This window comes from Balaenoptera musculus, chromosome 1 (genome assembly GCF_009873245.2).
Source record: "Balaenoptera musculus isolate JJ_BM4_2016_0621 chromosome 1, mBalMus1.pri.v3, whole genome shotgun sequence".
In the NCBI taxonomy this organism is placed as follows: Eukaryota; Metazoa; Chordata; class Mammalia; order Artiodactyla; family Balaenopteridae; genus Balaenoptera; species Balaenoptera musculus.
Window position 1 is genome coordinate 58,817,749 of NC_045785.1, and position 15,361 is coordinate 58,833,109.

General features: G+C 41.2%; 1 protein-coding gene across 1 annotated transcript in view; it reads right to left on the minus strand.

Annotated features, from left to right (window-relative positions):
- Window positions 1-999: 999 nt before the first annotated feature.
- WLS (Wnt ligand secretion mediator) overlaps window positions 1,000-15,361 on the minus strand; it is a 111,813-nt gene continuing 97,451 nt past the window's right edge. The window contains exons 12-13 of the mRNA XM_036858494.1: window positions 5,482-5,540; window positions 1,000-1,848 (exon numbers count right to left, since the gene is read on the minus strand). Coding sequence (XP_036714389.1) covers window positions 1,739-1,848; window positions 5,482-5,540 — 169 coding nt within the window. The 3' untranslated portion in view covers window positions 1,000-1,738. The remainder of the gene's footprint in view (window positions 1,849-5,481; window positions 5,541-15,361) is intronic.

Sequence of the window (15,361 nt, forward strand, 5' to 3'; positions counted from 1 at the left end):
TGTCGTGTTTTAAGTTCATCTTCCCTTCCAGACTGTGAGGCATGGGCTACATTTAATTCCTGGCATCACAGTGGTCGATCAGAAGTGGATGTTGAGTGCATTGGATTAAACATCATCAAATGTTTACCAGGACAGGAAAAGGCCTGAGAGAAAAGCCAAAGCCATAGTATTTCCTCCCATCACTGTTTTCCATGGATTTAGCCAAAATCAGGGAAAAGAAAGGATGGAGAAGGAGTGCCGAGTAGGCGAATTAAATGGATTGTGCCCCAAACCTCCAGGCATCAATGTCTGAAAAACAGGACACTCACAAAATTGTCTTTAAAATCCAGAAAGAACATAGTTACACAGCTTCAGAGTTTAAAATGCATTTCCATACACATTAACTGACTTAATTTGCACTGCCACCCCGTGAAGCAGTTAAAGTTTATGAATGCCAGTTTGTAGGTGAGGGAACAGCCAGGTCAGGTGGCTTCAACAAGGTCATGCTATGTAATAAATGTTGGGCCTCTGCTAGGAAACTCTGCCTTCTAATCTCAGATCCAGTATTCTTTCTCTCTGCTGCACCATGTTGTCTCTCCAATGGCAGAGTTAAAATACAATGAAACAGGCTATCTGGGGAAGTGGGCATAGGTAGGAGGGTCATAATTTACTTCTAAATCATGTACATTTTGCCCCCCCACCCTTTCTGTCACACATGCCAGCCTAGGTAGGTTAACCATCCAGTGAAGAAAACGTTACCCTATTTCCAGAAATATATAACACCCCCAAACACTTTGATTTGATGGCAAAATATTTTAATTTTTCATAGAGCTGTTTCCCCCCTACCCCATAGACGCAACACGGAAAAGAATCTGCAGGCACGTGTTCTGGCTGAGCATGAGGGCGAGGTGTGCATATACATATATGCATATACATACAGGTTTATTTAAATGATCGGATCTACACTTTCGGAGGCTGTTTGAAGCATCTTATCAAAAGAAAACACATTTTAAGCAAGAGGTTAAAAAAGCTTTTCAGACCCAGAGGCCATTTAATACGATAAATCCTACTTGGGTAGTTTAGCAAACATTTTTTAAAACCCACATCCAACAGACTGGTTAGTATTGAATATACAGATTTGGTTTCAAAGCTGAAATGCCCCTGGTGTAACAGACCTTCTCATGAAATTCAGTTATTTTATATTATGCCATAAAAAATAAGGGCACATATCTATTGACAACTTAAATATTAACTCGATAGGCTACTTGGTGATATAAATAGGGGAAAAAAAAAGTGGTCATGGACTAGGAGAAAGAAGACTATGACACCAGCCCATCTCGGACAGCAAAGAATGTTAAACTCTATCCTAGAATCTAAAACAGGAAAAAAAAGAATCAAATATTCCACTCCATATAGACCCCATCTGGCCCAAACCATCCCCCAAGGAGTGCACCCCCAACACATGAGGTTTACTAACCACCTGCTACAGCTGTTACTATGTCACTAATTAACAATGATCACAGAACATGTGTCATACCAGAGGGTTTGTTATCATACACAATGCATTAGTGGCTGCAGGAATCTTCCTCCAAGAGTTACCATCAGAAGGCAAGCTGACAAACATCCACACTGCTGGTCCAAGTAAACCACAGCTAAGAGACAGAGCATTCATTTGCACGTGGAGCTCTCTGGCACGCTCCCCACTCTAGTTAGAGGGGCTGGGGCGTGGGGGACAGTCCCAGCCGGGTGCTGCAGCCTCCTACTCCTGGGCCTCCTTGCGGGTCAACTTGTAGATCTCGGTGGGTCCATCCACGTGGGTGATAGTGGTGGTGAGCTGGAGTTCTTCCCCACTGTGGACACCCAGATCGCCTGAAACAGGGTTTTTGGTGTTAGATGTGATCAAGGAGAAAGCTGGGATTCGTCTCAGTAACAACCGCCCAACGCCAGAGCTCTTTCACATTCTGAGCTTAGAGAAAAAACCAGGGCACAGACACCTAAAACTAGGGCTGACTCCCACCCTTTGCACTCAGACTTGCCAGTAATTTCTTAGCATTTCCATCTCCCAGAGAAGACATTTTAATGATAGATGAGTCAGCTTACTGCCTACATTATTCGTAATAATTATGAACATTTAATAGAGCTTACTTTGTGCCTGACGCTATTCTTGATGCTTTATACGTGATGGTTGAAATTTGTCAAATGCGTCTTCTGCATCTATTGACACGACCATGCGGTTTTTGCCGTATTTAATCCTCACGAGAGCCCTCCGAGGCAGGAACTCTGGTCTTGCCAGCTTTACAGGTGAGGAAGCTGGGAAGGGGGGTCAGGAAGAGGAGCAGACACACGATGGAGCCGGGAACTAGGCCAAGGAAGGTAGGTCTGACTCCAAAATCGTGTACACATTCGCTGTGAATAATTTACAAAGCAGCTACGGCCATGTGAAGGTAAAGAAGACCTGCCTATATTTACCAACAGATTGGACAGGGCACTATGTGTAATGCCTTTAGGAATAATTAGGGGTTTTCTCCTCCAGGAAAAAAGCATAAGAAATGTGCTCTGAATTTTCTGTTGCCCCCAGGACTCTACACAACATCAGTGTTCTGGAGTCATCACCAGTGGACAAAGGTATTCCTCTGCTAAAATGGAATAATGTGGCCTCTTCTCAACTAGCAGGAGAAAAATAAGTTTCTGTGTTAAACCCTTAAAGTCTGCTACCTGACGTAAGACCATCAAGTGAATATATAGTTGGCAAAGGGAAAACGAAAAACACCAAGACCCAATGGTTCTCAATTAAGACTGTATATGGGGTGCACATGTACAGGCATATTTGCAGAGAGGGGTGCTGGAGAACAAAAGGTTAAGGTTATGTCTGGGATTTTTTTTTTTACTTACATCGTACACATATGATTTCATAGTTTCTGGAATTGAAATTTTTCCTACTTCAAAGCATGGAATTAAACACACAAGCGCTGTTTTCAATTGGGATTCCATACTATTACTTAGAAGAAAGCTCTGGCCCAACTAATATCTTGTCACTAGTTTAGGAATTGCTGGGCATCCATTAATCTGATGGCCTTAGGACCCTAGGGGTCACCCAACTCACTGGCCCTGCAGGCTGCTTGGCTGGTGCCCTTCATGTGTGCCACGGGGTATTTGTTTTTCACTGTAGACCCTCAGCAGCTGTGCAACTAAATCAGTCTTATGAAATGCTGGAATTGCAGCTCTCTACCCAGGAGAATCTTTAGTCCCAGAAGCAGGGTCATTGGCTGTTGCAGAGACTGTTAATAGCAATTTGGGGCTGTCCTAGCAAGTGTCCAATCCAAGCACAGGGGGCAGAGCAGGTACCAAAGGGGTATCAGCCCGGACTCCAATGCTACGGCCCTCGGCATGCACCAATAGGGTGGAAAGGCTGCTTAAAGGCTTTACACAGAGCTGCCTGGGGCCACGTGGAACCATTCATTATACAATGAGCGAGTTTTCCCAGGTCAGTAACTTACATTCTCGCTGCTGCAAATTCTAGTCCTCTCCTCAGTCAAGAACGGGCTTAAGCCTCAGATTTCTTGGTCAAAGCTAGTTCTGGATTTGCATATCTGGGTGAGCCAACCAAAACTTCAAAGCCGATTTCCTGATCTGCATGTCTGAGAGTCATCAAAATTTCAAAGAGAGTCCTGAGCACCCCAGTAGACCCATTAGTACCTCCAAGTGTTTACCTAAGGAATCCCTTTCACTGAAGACTTCGTAGAAATAGATACTAGATTGTAATTCTACTCAGGTTTTGAACCGAAGGCACCAATTATTTAAGTTTAAAATGTGATTCCAATTAGCAGGTCCTGGAAAATGTGTATGACGGTACAGATCACATCACGTGAAAAAACAGCCAAAACTACTTGGGCTTTTTAATTTTAACAGGTACCTATATTATAGTGCTTGTCCTATGTCTGACTCCATTCTAAACACTTTACAAATATTTATGCATTTAATCCTCATTACCAGCCCTTTGAGAGAGGTACTATTTCATCATTTCCATTCTTTTGAAGAAGAAACTGAGGCACAGAGAGGTCAAGTAACTTTCCCAAGACCCAAGCTGATAAATAGTGATGTGGGGTTGAAACCGGAGCAATGAGGCTCCTCAACCTTAGGTTATGCTGACTCTGTGTAAATATTCAAGTTCCCAACACCCATTGAGACTGCCGGTGAAGTACAAATCCACATGCAATATGTTACTGTCATAGATATATAGATATATATATATAGATATATATATATATAGCAATTTGGATGAATTGTTCAGCATATTAATTTTGCATTTGCATCTGATGAAAGGAAGTTTATAGCACACAACATCAGTGCACTGATAGTAAGGAGAGCTATTATTTATGAGTATTTACCATTTGCACTTTTAGGGGCTTAGTGTGCCCTGTATTTCCTAATAAGATGTGAAGACACCAAGGCTCAAATAGGCAATGAATTTCTCTAATGTGACCAGGCTTGCTCCCAGCAGAGCCGGAATGAGGACCTGGATCAATGAGACTCTGGCTAGGAAAATCCATGATTCATGTGTGGTTTCATTGTACCTTGAAGACCAACATTTTCCCTTTAGGGAACGGATGGGAAAATGACAGTGACATAGCAGGAGTAGGGATCCTGCCATTTGTCTCCAAACTCCATAGACTTCCTCCTCTGCCAAGGTCTCACTCCATCTGCTACCCTCCCTCTCTCAGCTCCAGTGCAAAAACATGTTCAAAGTCTCTTCCCTTCCAAGACAACAAAACAAAACAAACCCTTCTGAAAATGTGGTATGTTTCTTATTAGGGGGTAGGGGCAGAATAAATGGAAAAGAATAAATTATGAAAGGAAAAGATTTCTTCAGTTTGCAGTAAGTCTCTTTTCCTACTTATGATGTCAGTTCATCTCAGCTAATTAACAATAAGATGAAGGCTTGTTTCTAACCATTGTGAAATGAGACCAATCTCTGCCATGGGATTTAATCTCAAAGGACTATCAATAGATCCACATCTATGGTATGACATCCACAGATAGGCAGCTGCTGCTTGATTTTAACTGCTGGAATGCATACTGGGGATGCAGAAAGCTACATAAACTGCACTCTAATGATATAATGATGAGCACAGCTTCCTAAGACTGGCAGCATTTTAATGACAATTATTTGTGTAAATGTGGCTACTTTAGTCAAAGAAGGGAAACTTCTAATTTAATTCCAAGGCTGTTTCACAGAATTTGGGAGAGATCCACATTCTTCTAATATTAATAAGGGCTACCTAATTCTGTTCTCACAACCACTAAGGCAAATTAATAACCTCATTACCCAGATGTGGAAGTCAGAAAGCTCTCACACTATGAGTTTGTATTTATTTCTTGAGGTCATACACAGTATACATTGGAGCCAGGATTCCAAACCATCTGTGTCTACCTCCAAAGATTATGTTCTTTCTATAACACTCCTGACCTTTCTGTGGAATTTTTTACAGTCCCACAACAAACCTCTTCCCATTTTCACCTTCAAAGCTGAGCTCAAATGATAACTCTCTGTAATGATATCCCTGGTTCATGGCAAAATGAGAAAATCAAGGAGAGCGTATTGCTTGTAAAGCTAAATTATTTCCATGCCAAGGACTGTTGTTTACTCTACAATTATATCCTTTCTACATTTTGGGTGTTAACAAAATACTGGATGGTAGGTTTTCTAAATCTTTAAAAATAAAAAAAAAATTTTTTAAAGAATGTAAATCACCAGCACAGTATCTGCTATGTAATAAGTGATCATTAAAAACACCCACCAATACTTCCTCACATGGGCCGGTCCAGCTCCTCCCTGCTCTGCTCTGCTCTACACGGCTCATCTAGCCCAGCACCCCAGCACTGGAATTCCCCACTGGGGTTTAGGGACAAACACTCAGCTAGAAAACACGTGTGCTTTGGGATGACTCCGCCTTTGTGATCCCTTCTGGGGTATAAGGCAGAGTGGTCTTGGTAGGAAGGGTTCAGGGATCTCTCAATCCCTTTCAACGATCAGATTGGTTTATACCAGGCTTGAAGTGAGCCGTTTCCCATCTACCTCCAAGGTACCTCCTGACACTCAGTGCCAGGCACCTCTAAGGAGGGAAACAATAAATCCCAGACATTTTGCATGAAATCTTAGCATCGTAGTTTGAATTGTACCTCCCCGCCAATCCATTTGTTGAAGTCCTAATTCCCAGTACCTCAGAATGTGACTGTATTTGGACACAGGGTCTTTAAAGAGGTGATTAAGTTAAAATGAAGTCATTAGGGTGAACCCTGATCCAATATAACCATAATTTCTCCTTCTGAGAAAAAAAGAGATGAGGATACAGACATGCACAGAGGGAAGACCATGTGAAGACACAGGCTATCAGGACCCACTTCAGAATCTGAGTCCAGCCCTGGAGGGAAGACCGATTCCATCGCTACACACAGACATCAAGGGGAAGCCAGCCTGGCCATGGGTAGGTGCGTGTCACTTAACACACAAGCAGGGGAAAGATCTGCAACAAAAGGCAGCCACTGTCAAAGCCTCATGACTCAAACCAAACATTTACTGAGGCAACAAAAGCCAAAGCCACCTTTCCTGTGAAACAAGCAGCAGGAGACCTCAGAAGCCTCCAGAAGCAAAACTGACACTGAACGGTAGCTACCAAGACACAGGGCCTGGGGTTGCTGCTGTGGCTTCCAGCAGAAAGAACGTATCAGACAGAAGACATTTAGTGGGAATAGAAATAGAAAGGAACCTGTTGGCACTTAGAGTGTCTCCTGTTCCCTCTGTCATAGTCATCCAGTCAGGAATTCCATTTCTCACTTTTTTTCTAAAACCTTCTGATAAGAATTTTATAAACGAAATAACACAAAAATGAAAGCTAGTATCAAGAACTAACTTCATAAGCAACTCCAACTTTTTTTCCCTACATGAACTGGTGACTGAGGGGATGTGGACGGTGTGTCCTGTGTGCAGGGCATCAATGGTGTACCCCTGAGAGATGAAGCCTTTGCTCCGGGCTAAGGGTTAACATCAGCCTGTGTTGCAGTTTGTTTCTGCCTGGGAAGACATCCAGAATGATTCGCAGATTGATTATGCAAACAGGTAAAAGGAAAAGCTTTAATGAAAAGGCATCAGGAGCACGGCAGAAAATGTGAATGGTCCTTGAAAGAGAAGGTCTAAAGTATCTTTGCTAAATTAAAGAAAAAAAAGTATATGTATATCTATATATGCATACACATATATACATATATACACATAAAATGATTATATGTAAACAGATACATATGTATACATTGATAGTCTCTCTATATATTTTTAACACATTAAAAACTATTCAGTTTTATTAATTAACGTATATTAAGTACACACATAGTCTAAATAAAGCCTTTCAAAATCCACTGTATGATTGTCAATCAAAATACAGATTACAAGCATTCAAAAACATTCCTGTTCTTCTGATATAAGAATCTGAGAATTGGGATCTCTATGGTTTACAAAACTAAGGGTAATCGTTTAGTAAACATGGACGGAAATTAATTTTACGACCATATATATATATAGACTGACTTGAATGTGTTTACACCAACGCTGCAGCTATGGTGGATCAACCGACAGTTAGGAACCTGGAGCACCATGCCCTTGCGGCGCCACTCAGCCGCTGACAACATGAAAACATTCTGGCTTGGACACCCTGGCTGGAGTTGTCCTGCCACATCCCATGTTTCAGGAGGCAGAGGAGGAAGTCTTGTCTCCTAGATCAGACTACTAGCTCTGTGAGAGCAAGCATGAGTCTTTGTCACTCATCCTCTCAAACCCAGCACAGTGCGAAGCAGTGAGGCGCTCACTGGTTCATTTTTAAGGCTCATTTTCCGAGCCACACGATAAACAGAATTATGTGAGAGAAAATGTTCTTTGGAAACTGACCCTTTCTCAAATCTGCTGCCCGCTTTGTTTCTCTCTGTCCATTCCTTGACCAAAAGGGAGAAGCAAAAGTCTGTGCTCTCTGCTTTCATTTCCTTCCTATCCACTCGCCCTCCACACACACACACACACACACATATACATACACACATTTCTCGGCATCTCTCTCCATGTCCCAAACAAAACAACACTTCTCAATGGTTCTTTCTCTTTCCTTAGCCCCTCTGGCCTCTGCTGCATCAGAAACTGCTTGCCAAGTTCCTGGAAATGAGCTTTTTCCAGAGCTTCACTCAGGATCCATCTCACGAAGGCAAGAAGAGCCACACATCTAGGATTCATTCTCCATAGCAAGAGATCCAAATTCTTGGCTCTGGACCTTAAAAGCTAGAGTGGGGAGGGAGTCCAAGCCATTTAAAAATAAAAACTTTCCACAAGAAAGGAAAAGGAGCATGGGAAGGCTGAGGAAGGAGGAGGAATGCCATCCAGAGAGTCGGAGAATTTAAAAATACAGTGTAGGGTGGTGTGGGAAGACGAGGAGTTTGTGTCTCCCCACAACTTGGGCACCGGCAGGATGCTGGTGGGGGGCCTCGAAGCCCAAGGTGATACGAGGAACCCCCAAGCGAACTGGTAGGACGTGGGGGGACTGAGGAGGTAGGAGAAGTGGAGGCCAGACAGGACCAGTGCCCTCGAAGGGTGGCTGAGAGGGGGAAGGGGTTCACCCTTGGAGGCTTGGATCAGGGGGAGCACGCCCAGCGCATCCCCTGCCCAATCGTCCAGAGAAGTCTGCCTGACTCTTGGGCCAGGTCCTATGCCCTCAGAGGCCCACTCCAGGCTGCATGGGTCCTGGGGGCATAGGAGGGAGACCAGGAGGAGATCAGGAGAGGCGGGCAGGAGGGGGCCTCCAGGACCAGAGGAGCAGGAGAGGAGCATAGGACGTTGGCTCCACCCACTCGAGCCCGGGAAACCTACTGAGCTCCCAGGTGGGGTCCCCAGTGCTCTGAGACCAGAGGCGAGAAGCATGCCTGGGCCCCTTCTGTTCCATTGAGCCTAAGCCCCACCCCCAACAAGGGCCTTTTCCAGTCCTGTGGGTCCTAAGCATAGGGCCCACCCACTGCCCACACTCCACCCCTGCTTAGGCCCCACCCTCCATAGCCAAGGCCTTTTCCACCTTTTCTTCTTTTCTCCTCCTCTTTTTTACTACTGTGGTTCCGTTTTGCCTTCCAGTTGTTGTTTCATCTCTATTTTTATTTTTACGTTCTTCCTAACATATCTGTTAATTTCTTAGTATAATTTTATTTTTTACTTTGTTGTTATTCTCCCCCCTTTTTTTTTTGGCTGCTCTGGGTGGCTTGTGGGATCTTGGTTCACGAGCTGGGGATCTGGCTGAAGATCCTGCGGTGGGAGCTCCGAGTCTGAACCACTGGACTAACAGAGAACCTCAGACTCCAGGGAATATTCATCAGAGTGAGGTCTCCCAGAGGTCCTCATCTCAGCACCAAGACCGAGCTCTACCCAACAGCCTATAAACTCCAGTGTTGGAAGCCTCAGGCCAAACAACCAGTAAGACAGGAACACAATCCCACTCATCAAAAAAAAAAAAAAAAATGAGACAGCAAAAAAATATGTCACAGATGAAGGAGCAAGGTAAAAACCTATAAGACCAAATAAAAGAAGAGGAAATAGGCAATCTACCTGAAAAAGAATTCAGAGTAATGATAATAAAGATGATCCAGAATCTCAGAAATAGAATGGAGGCACAGATTGAGAAAATACAAGAAATGTTTAAGAAAGATCTAGAAGAACTAAAGAACAAACAAACACAGATGAACAACACAATAACTGAAATGAAAAATACACTAGAAGGAACCAGTAACAGAATATAACTGAGGCACAGGAACGAATAAGTGAGCTGGAAGACAGAAGGGTGGAAATACCTGCCAAGGAGCAGAATAAAGAAAAAAGAAAGAAAAGAATTGAAGACAATCTCAGAGACTGCTGGGACAACACTAAACGCATCAACATTCAAATTATAGGGGTCCCAGAAGAAGAAGAGAAAAAGAACGGGTCTGAGGAAATATTTGAAGAGATTATAGTGGAAAACTTCCCTAACATGGGAAAGGAAAGAGTCACCCAAGTCCAAGAAGCACAGAGAGTCCCATCCAAGATAAACCCCAAGAGAAACACATCAAACCACATATTTATCAAACTAACAAAAATTAAATTCAAAGAAAAAATATTAAAAGCAGCAAGAGAAAAACAAAAAATAACATACAAAGAAATCCCATAAGGTTATCAGCTGACTTTTCAGCAGAAACTCTGTAGGCCATAAGGGAGTGGCAGGATATACTTTAAGTGATGAAAGAGAAAAACCTACAACCAAGATTACTCTACCCAGCAAGGATCTCATTCAGATTCGATGGAGAAATCAAAAGCTTTTCAGACAAGCCAAAGCTAAGAGAATTCAAAACCACCAAACCAGCTTTACAACAAATGCTAAAGAAACTTCTCTAGGCAGGAAACACAAGAGAAGAAAAAGACCCACAAAAACAAACCCAAAACAATTAAGAAAATGGTAATAGGAACATACATATCGATAATAACCTTGAACATAAATGGATTAAATGCCCCAACCAAAAGACACAGACTGGCTAAATGGATACAAAAACAAGACCCATATATATGCCTGTCTACAAGAGACCCACTTCAGACCTAGGGACACATACAGACTGAAAGTGAAGGGATGGAAAAAGATATTCCATGCAAATGGAAATCACAAGAAAGCTGGAGTAGCAATATGCATATCAGATAAAATAGACTTTAAAATAAAGACTGTTACAAGAGATAAGGAAGGACACTACATAATGATCAAGGGATCAATCCAAGAAGAAGACATAACAATTATAAATGTTTAGGCACCTAACATAGGGTGCATAAACCCACCTCAAGACATAAGGCCAATGTTAACAACCATGAAAGGGGAAATTGACAGTAACACAATAATAGTAGGGGACTTTAACACCCTACTTACACCAATGGACAGATCATCCAAACAGAAAATAAATAAGGAAACACAAGCTTTAGATGACACAATAGACCAGATAGATTTAATTGATATTTATAGAACATTCCACCCGAAAGTTGCAGAATACACTTTCTTCTCAAGTAGACACAGAACATTCTCCAGGATAGATCACCTCTTGGGTCACAAATCAAGCCTCGATAAATTTAAGAAAATTGAAATCATCAAGCATCTTTTCTGACCACAACGCTATGAGACTAGAAATCAATTACAGGAAAAAAACTGTAAAAACCACAAATACATGGAGGCTAAACAGTGAGATACTAAATAAACAAGAGATCACTGAGGAAATCAAAGAAGAAATAAAAAAATACACAGAAACAAATGACAATGAAAACATGATGACCCAAAACCTATGGAACACAAAAGCAGTTCTAAGAGGGAAGTTTATAGCAATTCAATCTCAACTCAAGAAACAAGAAAAAACTCAAATAAACAATCTAACCCTAGACCTAAAGCAATTAGAGAAAGAAGAAAAAAAATACCCCAAAGTTAGCAGAAGGAAAGAAATCATAAAGATCAGATCAGAAATAAATGAAAAAGAAATGAAGGAAACGATAGCAAGTCAATAAAACTAAAAGCTGGTACTTTGAGAAGATAAACAAAATTGATAAACCCTTAGCCAGACTCATCAAGAAAAAAGGGGAGGACGCAAATCAATAAAATCAGAAATGAAAAAGGAGAAATCACAACTGACACCACAGAAATACAAAGGATTATAAGACACTACTATAAACTATATGCCAATAAAATGGACAACCACGAAGAAACGGACAAATTCTTGGAAAGGTACAATTTTCCAAGACTGAACCAGGAAGAATTAGAAAATATAAACAGACCTATCACAAGTAATGAAATTGAAACTGTAATTAAAACTCTTCCAACAAACAAAAGTCCAGAACCAGATGGCTTCACAGGATAATTCTATCAAACATTTAGAGAAGAGCTAACACTGATTCTTCTCAAACTCTTCCAAAAAATTGCAAGGGAAGGAACACTCCCAAATGCATTCTTTTTTTTTTTTTTAGAAATTTCATGTAATGTCTGAAACATTTATATTAACATATTTCTATACAAATAACCCAATGAAAGTTTAGTATTAGTTGTTTTGTTTGTTTGTTTTTTTATACTGCAGGTTCTTATTAGGCATCAATTTTATACACATCAGTGTATACATGTCAATCCCAATCGCCCAATTCAGCACACCACCATCCCCACCCCACCGCAGTTTTCCCCCCTTGGTGTCCATATGTCCGTTCTCTACATCTGTGTCTCAACTTCTGCCCTGCAAACCAGCTCATCTGTACCATTTTTCTAGGTTCCACATACATGCGTTAATATACGACATTTGTTTTTCTCTTTCTGACTTACTTCACTCTGTATGACAGTCTCTAGAACCATCCACGTCTCAACAAATGACTCAATTTCGTTCCTTTTTATGGCTGGGTAATATTCCATTGTATATATGTACCACTTCTTCTTTATCCATTCGTCTGTTGATGGGCCTTTAGGTTGCTTCCATGACCTGGCTATTGTAAATAGTGCTGCAATGAACATTCGGGTGCATGTGTCTTTTTGAATTATGGTTTTCTCTGGGTATATGCCCAGCAGTGGGATTGCTGGGTCATATGGTAATTCTATTTTTAGTTTTTTAAGGAACCTCCATATTGTTCTCCATAGTGGCTGTATCAATTTACATTCCCACCAACAGTGCAAGAGGGTTCCCTTTTCTCCACACCCTCTCCAGCATTTGTTGTTTGTAGATTTTCTGATGATGCCCATTCTAACTGGTGTGAGGTGATACCTCATTGTAGTTTTGATTTGCATTTCTCTAATAATTAGTGATGTTGAGCATCTTTTCATGTGCTTCGTGGCCGCCTGTATGTCTTCTTTGGAGAAATGTCTATTTAGGTCTTCTGCCCATTTTTGGATTGGGTTGTTTGTTTCTTTAATATTGAGCTGAATGAGCTGTTTATATATTTTGGAGATTAATCCTTTGTCCGTTGATTCGTTTGCAAATATTTTCTCCCATTCTGAGGGTTGTCTTTTCATCTTGTTTATGGTTTCCTTTGCTGTGCAAAAGCTTTGAAGTTTCATTAGGTCCCATTTGTTTATTTTTGTTTTTACTTCCATTACTCTAGGAGGTGGATCAAAAAAGAGCTTGCTGTGATTTATGTCAAAGAGTGTTCTTCCTATATTTTCCTCTAAGAGTTTTATAGTGTCCGGTCTTACATTTAGGTCTTTCATCCATTTTGAGTTTATTTTTGTGTATGGTGTTAGGGAGTGTTCTAATTTCATTCTTTTACATGTAGCTGTCCAGTTTTCCCAGCACCACTTATTGAAGAGACTGTCTTTTCTCCATTGTATATCTTTGCCTCCTTTGTCATAGATTAGTTGACCATAGGTGCGTGGGTTTATCTCTGGGCTTTCTATCTTGTTCCATTGATCTATGTTTCTGTTTTTGTGCCAGTACCATATTGTCTTGATTACTGTAGCTTTGTAGTATAGTCTGAAGTCAGGGAGTCTGATTCCTCCAGCTCCGTTTTTTTCCCTCAAGACTGATTTGGCTATTCGGGGTCTTTTGTGTCTCCATACAAATTTTAAGATGATTTGTTCTAGTTCCGTAAAAAATGCCATTGGTAATTTGATAGGGATTGCATTGAATCAGTAGATTGCTTTGGGTAGTAGAGTCATTTTCACAATGTTGATTCTTCCAATCCAAGAACATGGTATATCTCTCCATCTGTTGGTATCATCTTTAATTTCTTTCATTAAGTGTCTTATAGTTTTCTGCATACAGGTCTTTTGTCTCCCTAGGTAGGTTTATTCCTAGGTATTTTTATTCTTTTTGTTGCAATGGTAAATGGGAGTGTTTCCATAATTTCTCTTTCAGATTTTTCATCATTAGTGTATAGGAATGCAAGAGATTTCTGTGCATTAATTTTGTATCCTGCAACTTTACCATATTCATTAATTAGCTCTAGCAGTTTTCTGGTGGCATCTTTAGGATTCTCTATGTATAATATCATGTCATCCGCAAGCAGTGACAGTTTTACTTCTTCTTTTCCAATTTGTATTCCTTTTATTTCTTTTTCTTCTCTGATTGCCGTGGCTAGGACTTCCAGAACTATGTTGAATAATAGTGCTGACAGTGGACATCCTTGTCTCGTTCCTGATCTTAGAGGAAATGCTTTCAGTTTTTCACCATTGAGAATGATGTTTGCTGTGGGTTTGTCATATATGGCCTTTATTATGTTGAGGTAGTTTCCCTCTATGCCCACTTTCTGGAGAGTTTTTGTCAAAAATGGTTGTTGAATTTTGTCAAAAGCTTTTTCTGCATCTATTGAGATGATCATATGGTTTTTCTTCTTCAATTTGTTAATATGGTGTATCACATTGATTGATTTGCATACATTGAAGAATCCTTGCATCCCTGGGATAAATCCCACTTGATCGTGGTGTATGATCCTTTTAATGTGTTGTTGGATTCTGTTTGCTAGTATTTTGTTGAGAATTTTTGCATCTATATTCATCAGTGATATTGGTCTGTAATTTCCTTTTTTTGTAGTGTCTTTGTCTGGTTTTGGTATCAGGGTGATGGTGGGCTCATAGAATGAGTTTGGGAGTGTTCCTTCCTCTGCAATTTTTTGGAAGAGTTTGAGAAGGATAGGTGTTAGCTCTTCTCTAAATGTTTGACAGAATTCACCTGTGAAGCCATCTGGTCCTGGACTTTTGTTTGTTGGAAGATTTTTAATCACAGTTTCAATTTCATTACTTGTGATTGGTCTGTCCATATTTTCTGTTTCTTCCTGGTTCAGTCTTGGAAGGTTATACCTTTCTAAGAATGCGAGGGCTTTCTCCCAGTTGTGGCAAGCGGGGGCCACTCTTCATCGCGGTGCGCGGGCCTCTCGCTATCGCGGCCTCTCTTGTTGCGGAGCACAGGCTCCAGACGCGAGGCTCAGCAATTGTGGCTCACGGGCCCAGCCGCTCCGCGGCATGTGGGATCTTCCCAGACCAGGGCTCGAACCCGTGTCCCCTGCATTGGCAGGCGGATTCTCAACCACTGCGCCCAGGGAAGCCCTGTTGGAAGATTTTTAATCACAGTTTCAATTTCATTACTTGTGATTGGTCTGTCCATATTTTCTGTTTCTTCCTGGTTCAGTCTTGGAAGGTTATACCTTTCTAAGAATTTGTCCATTTCGTCCAGGTTGTCCATTTTATTGGCATAAAGTTGCTTGTAGTAGTCTCTTAGGATGCTTTGTATTTCTGCAGTGTCTGTTGTAACTTCTCTTTTTTCATTTCTGATTTTATTGATTTGAGTCCTCTTCCTCTTTTTCTTGATGAGTCTGGCTAATGGCTTATCAATT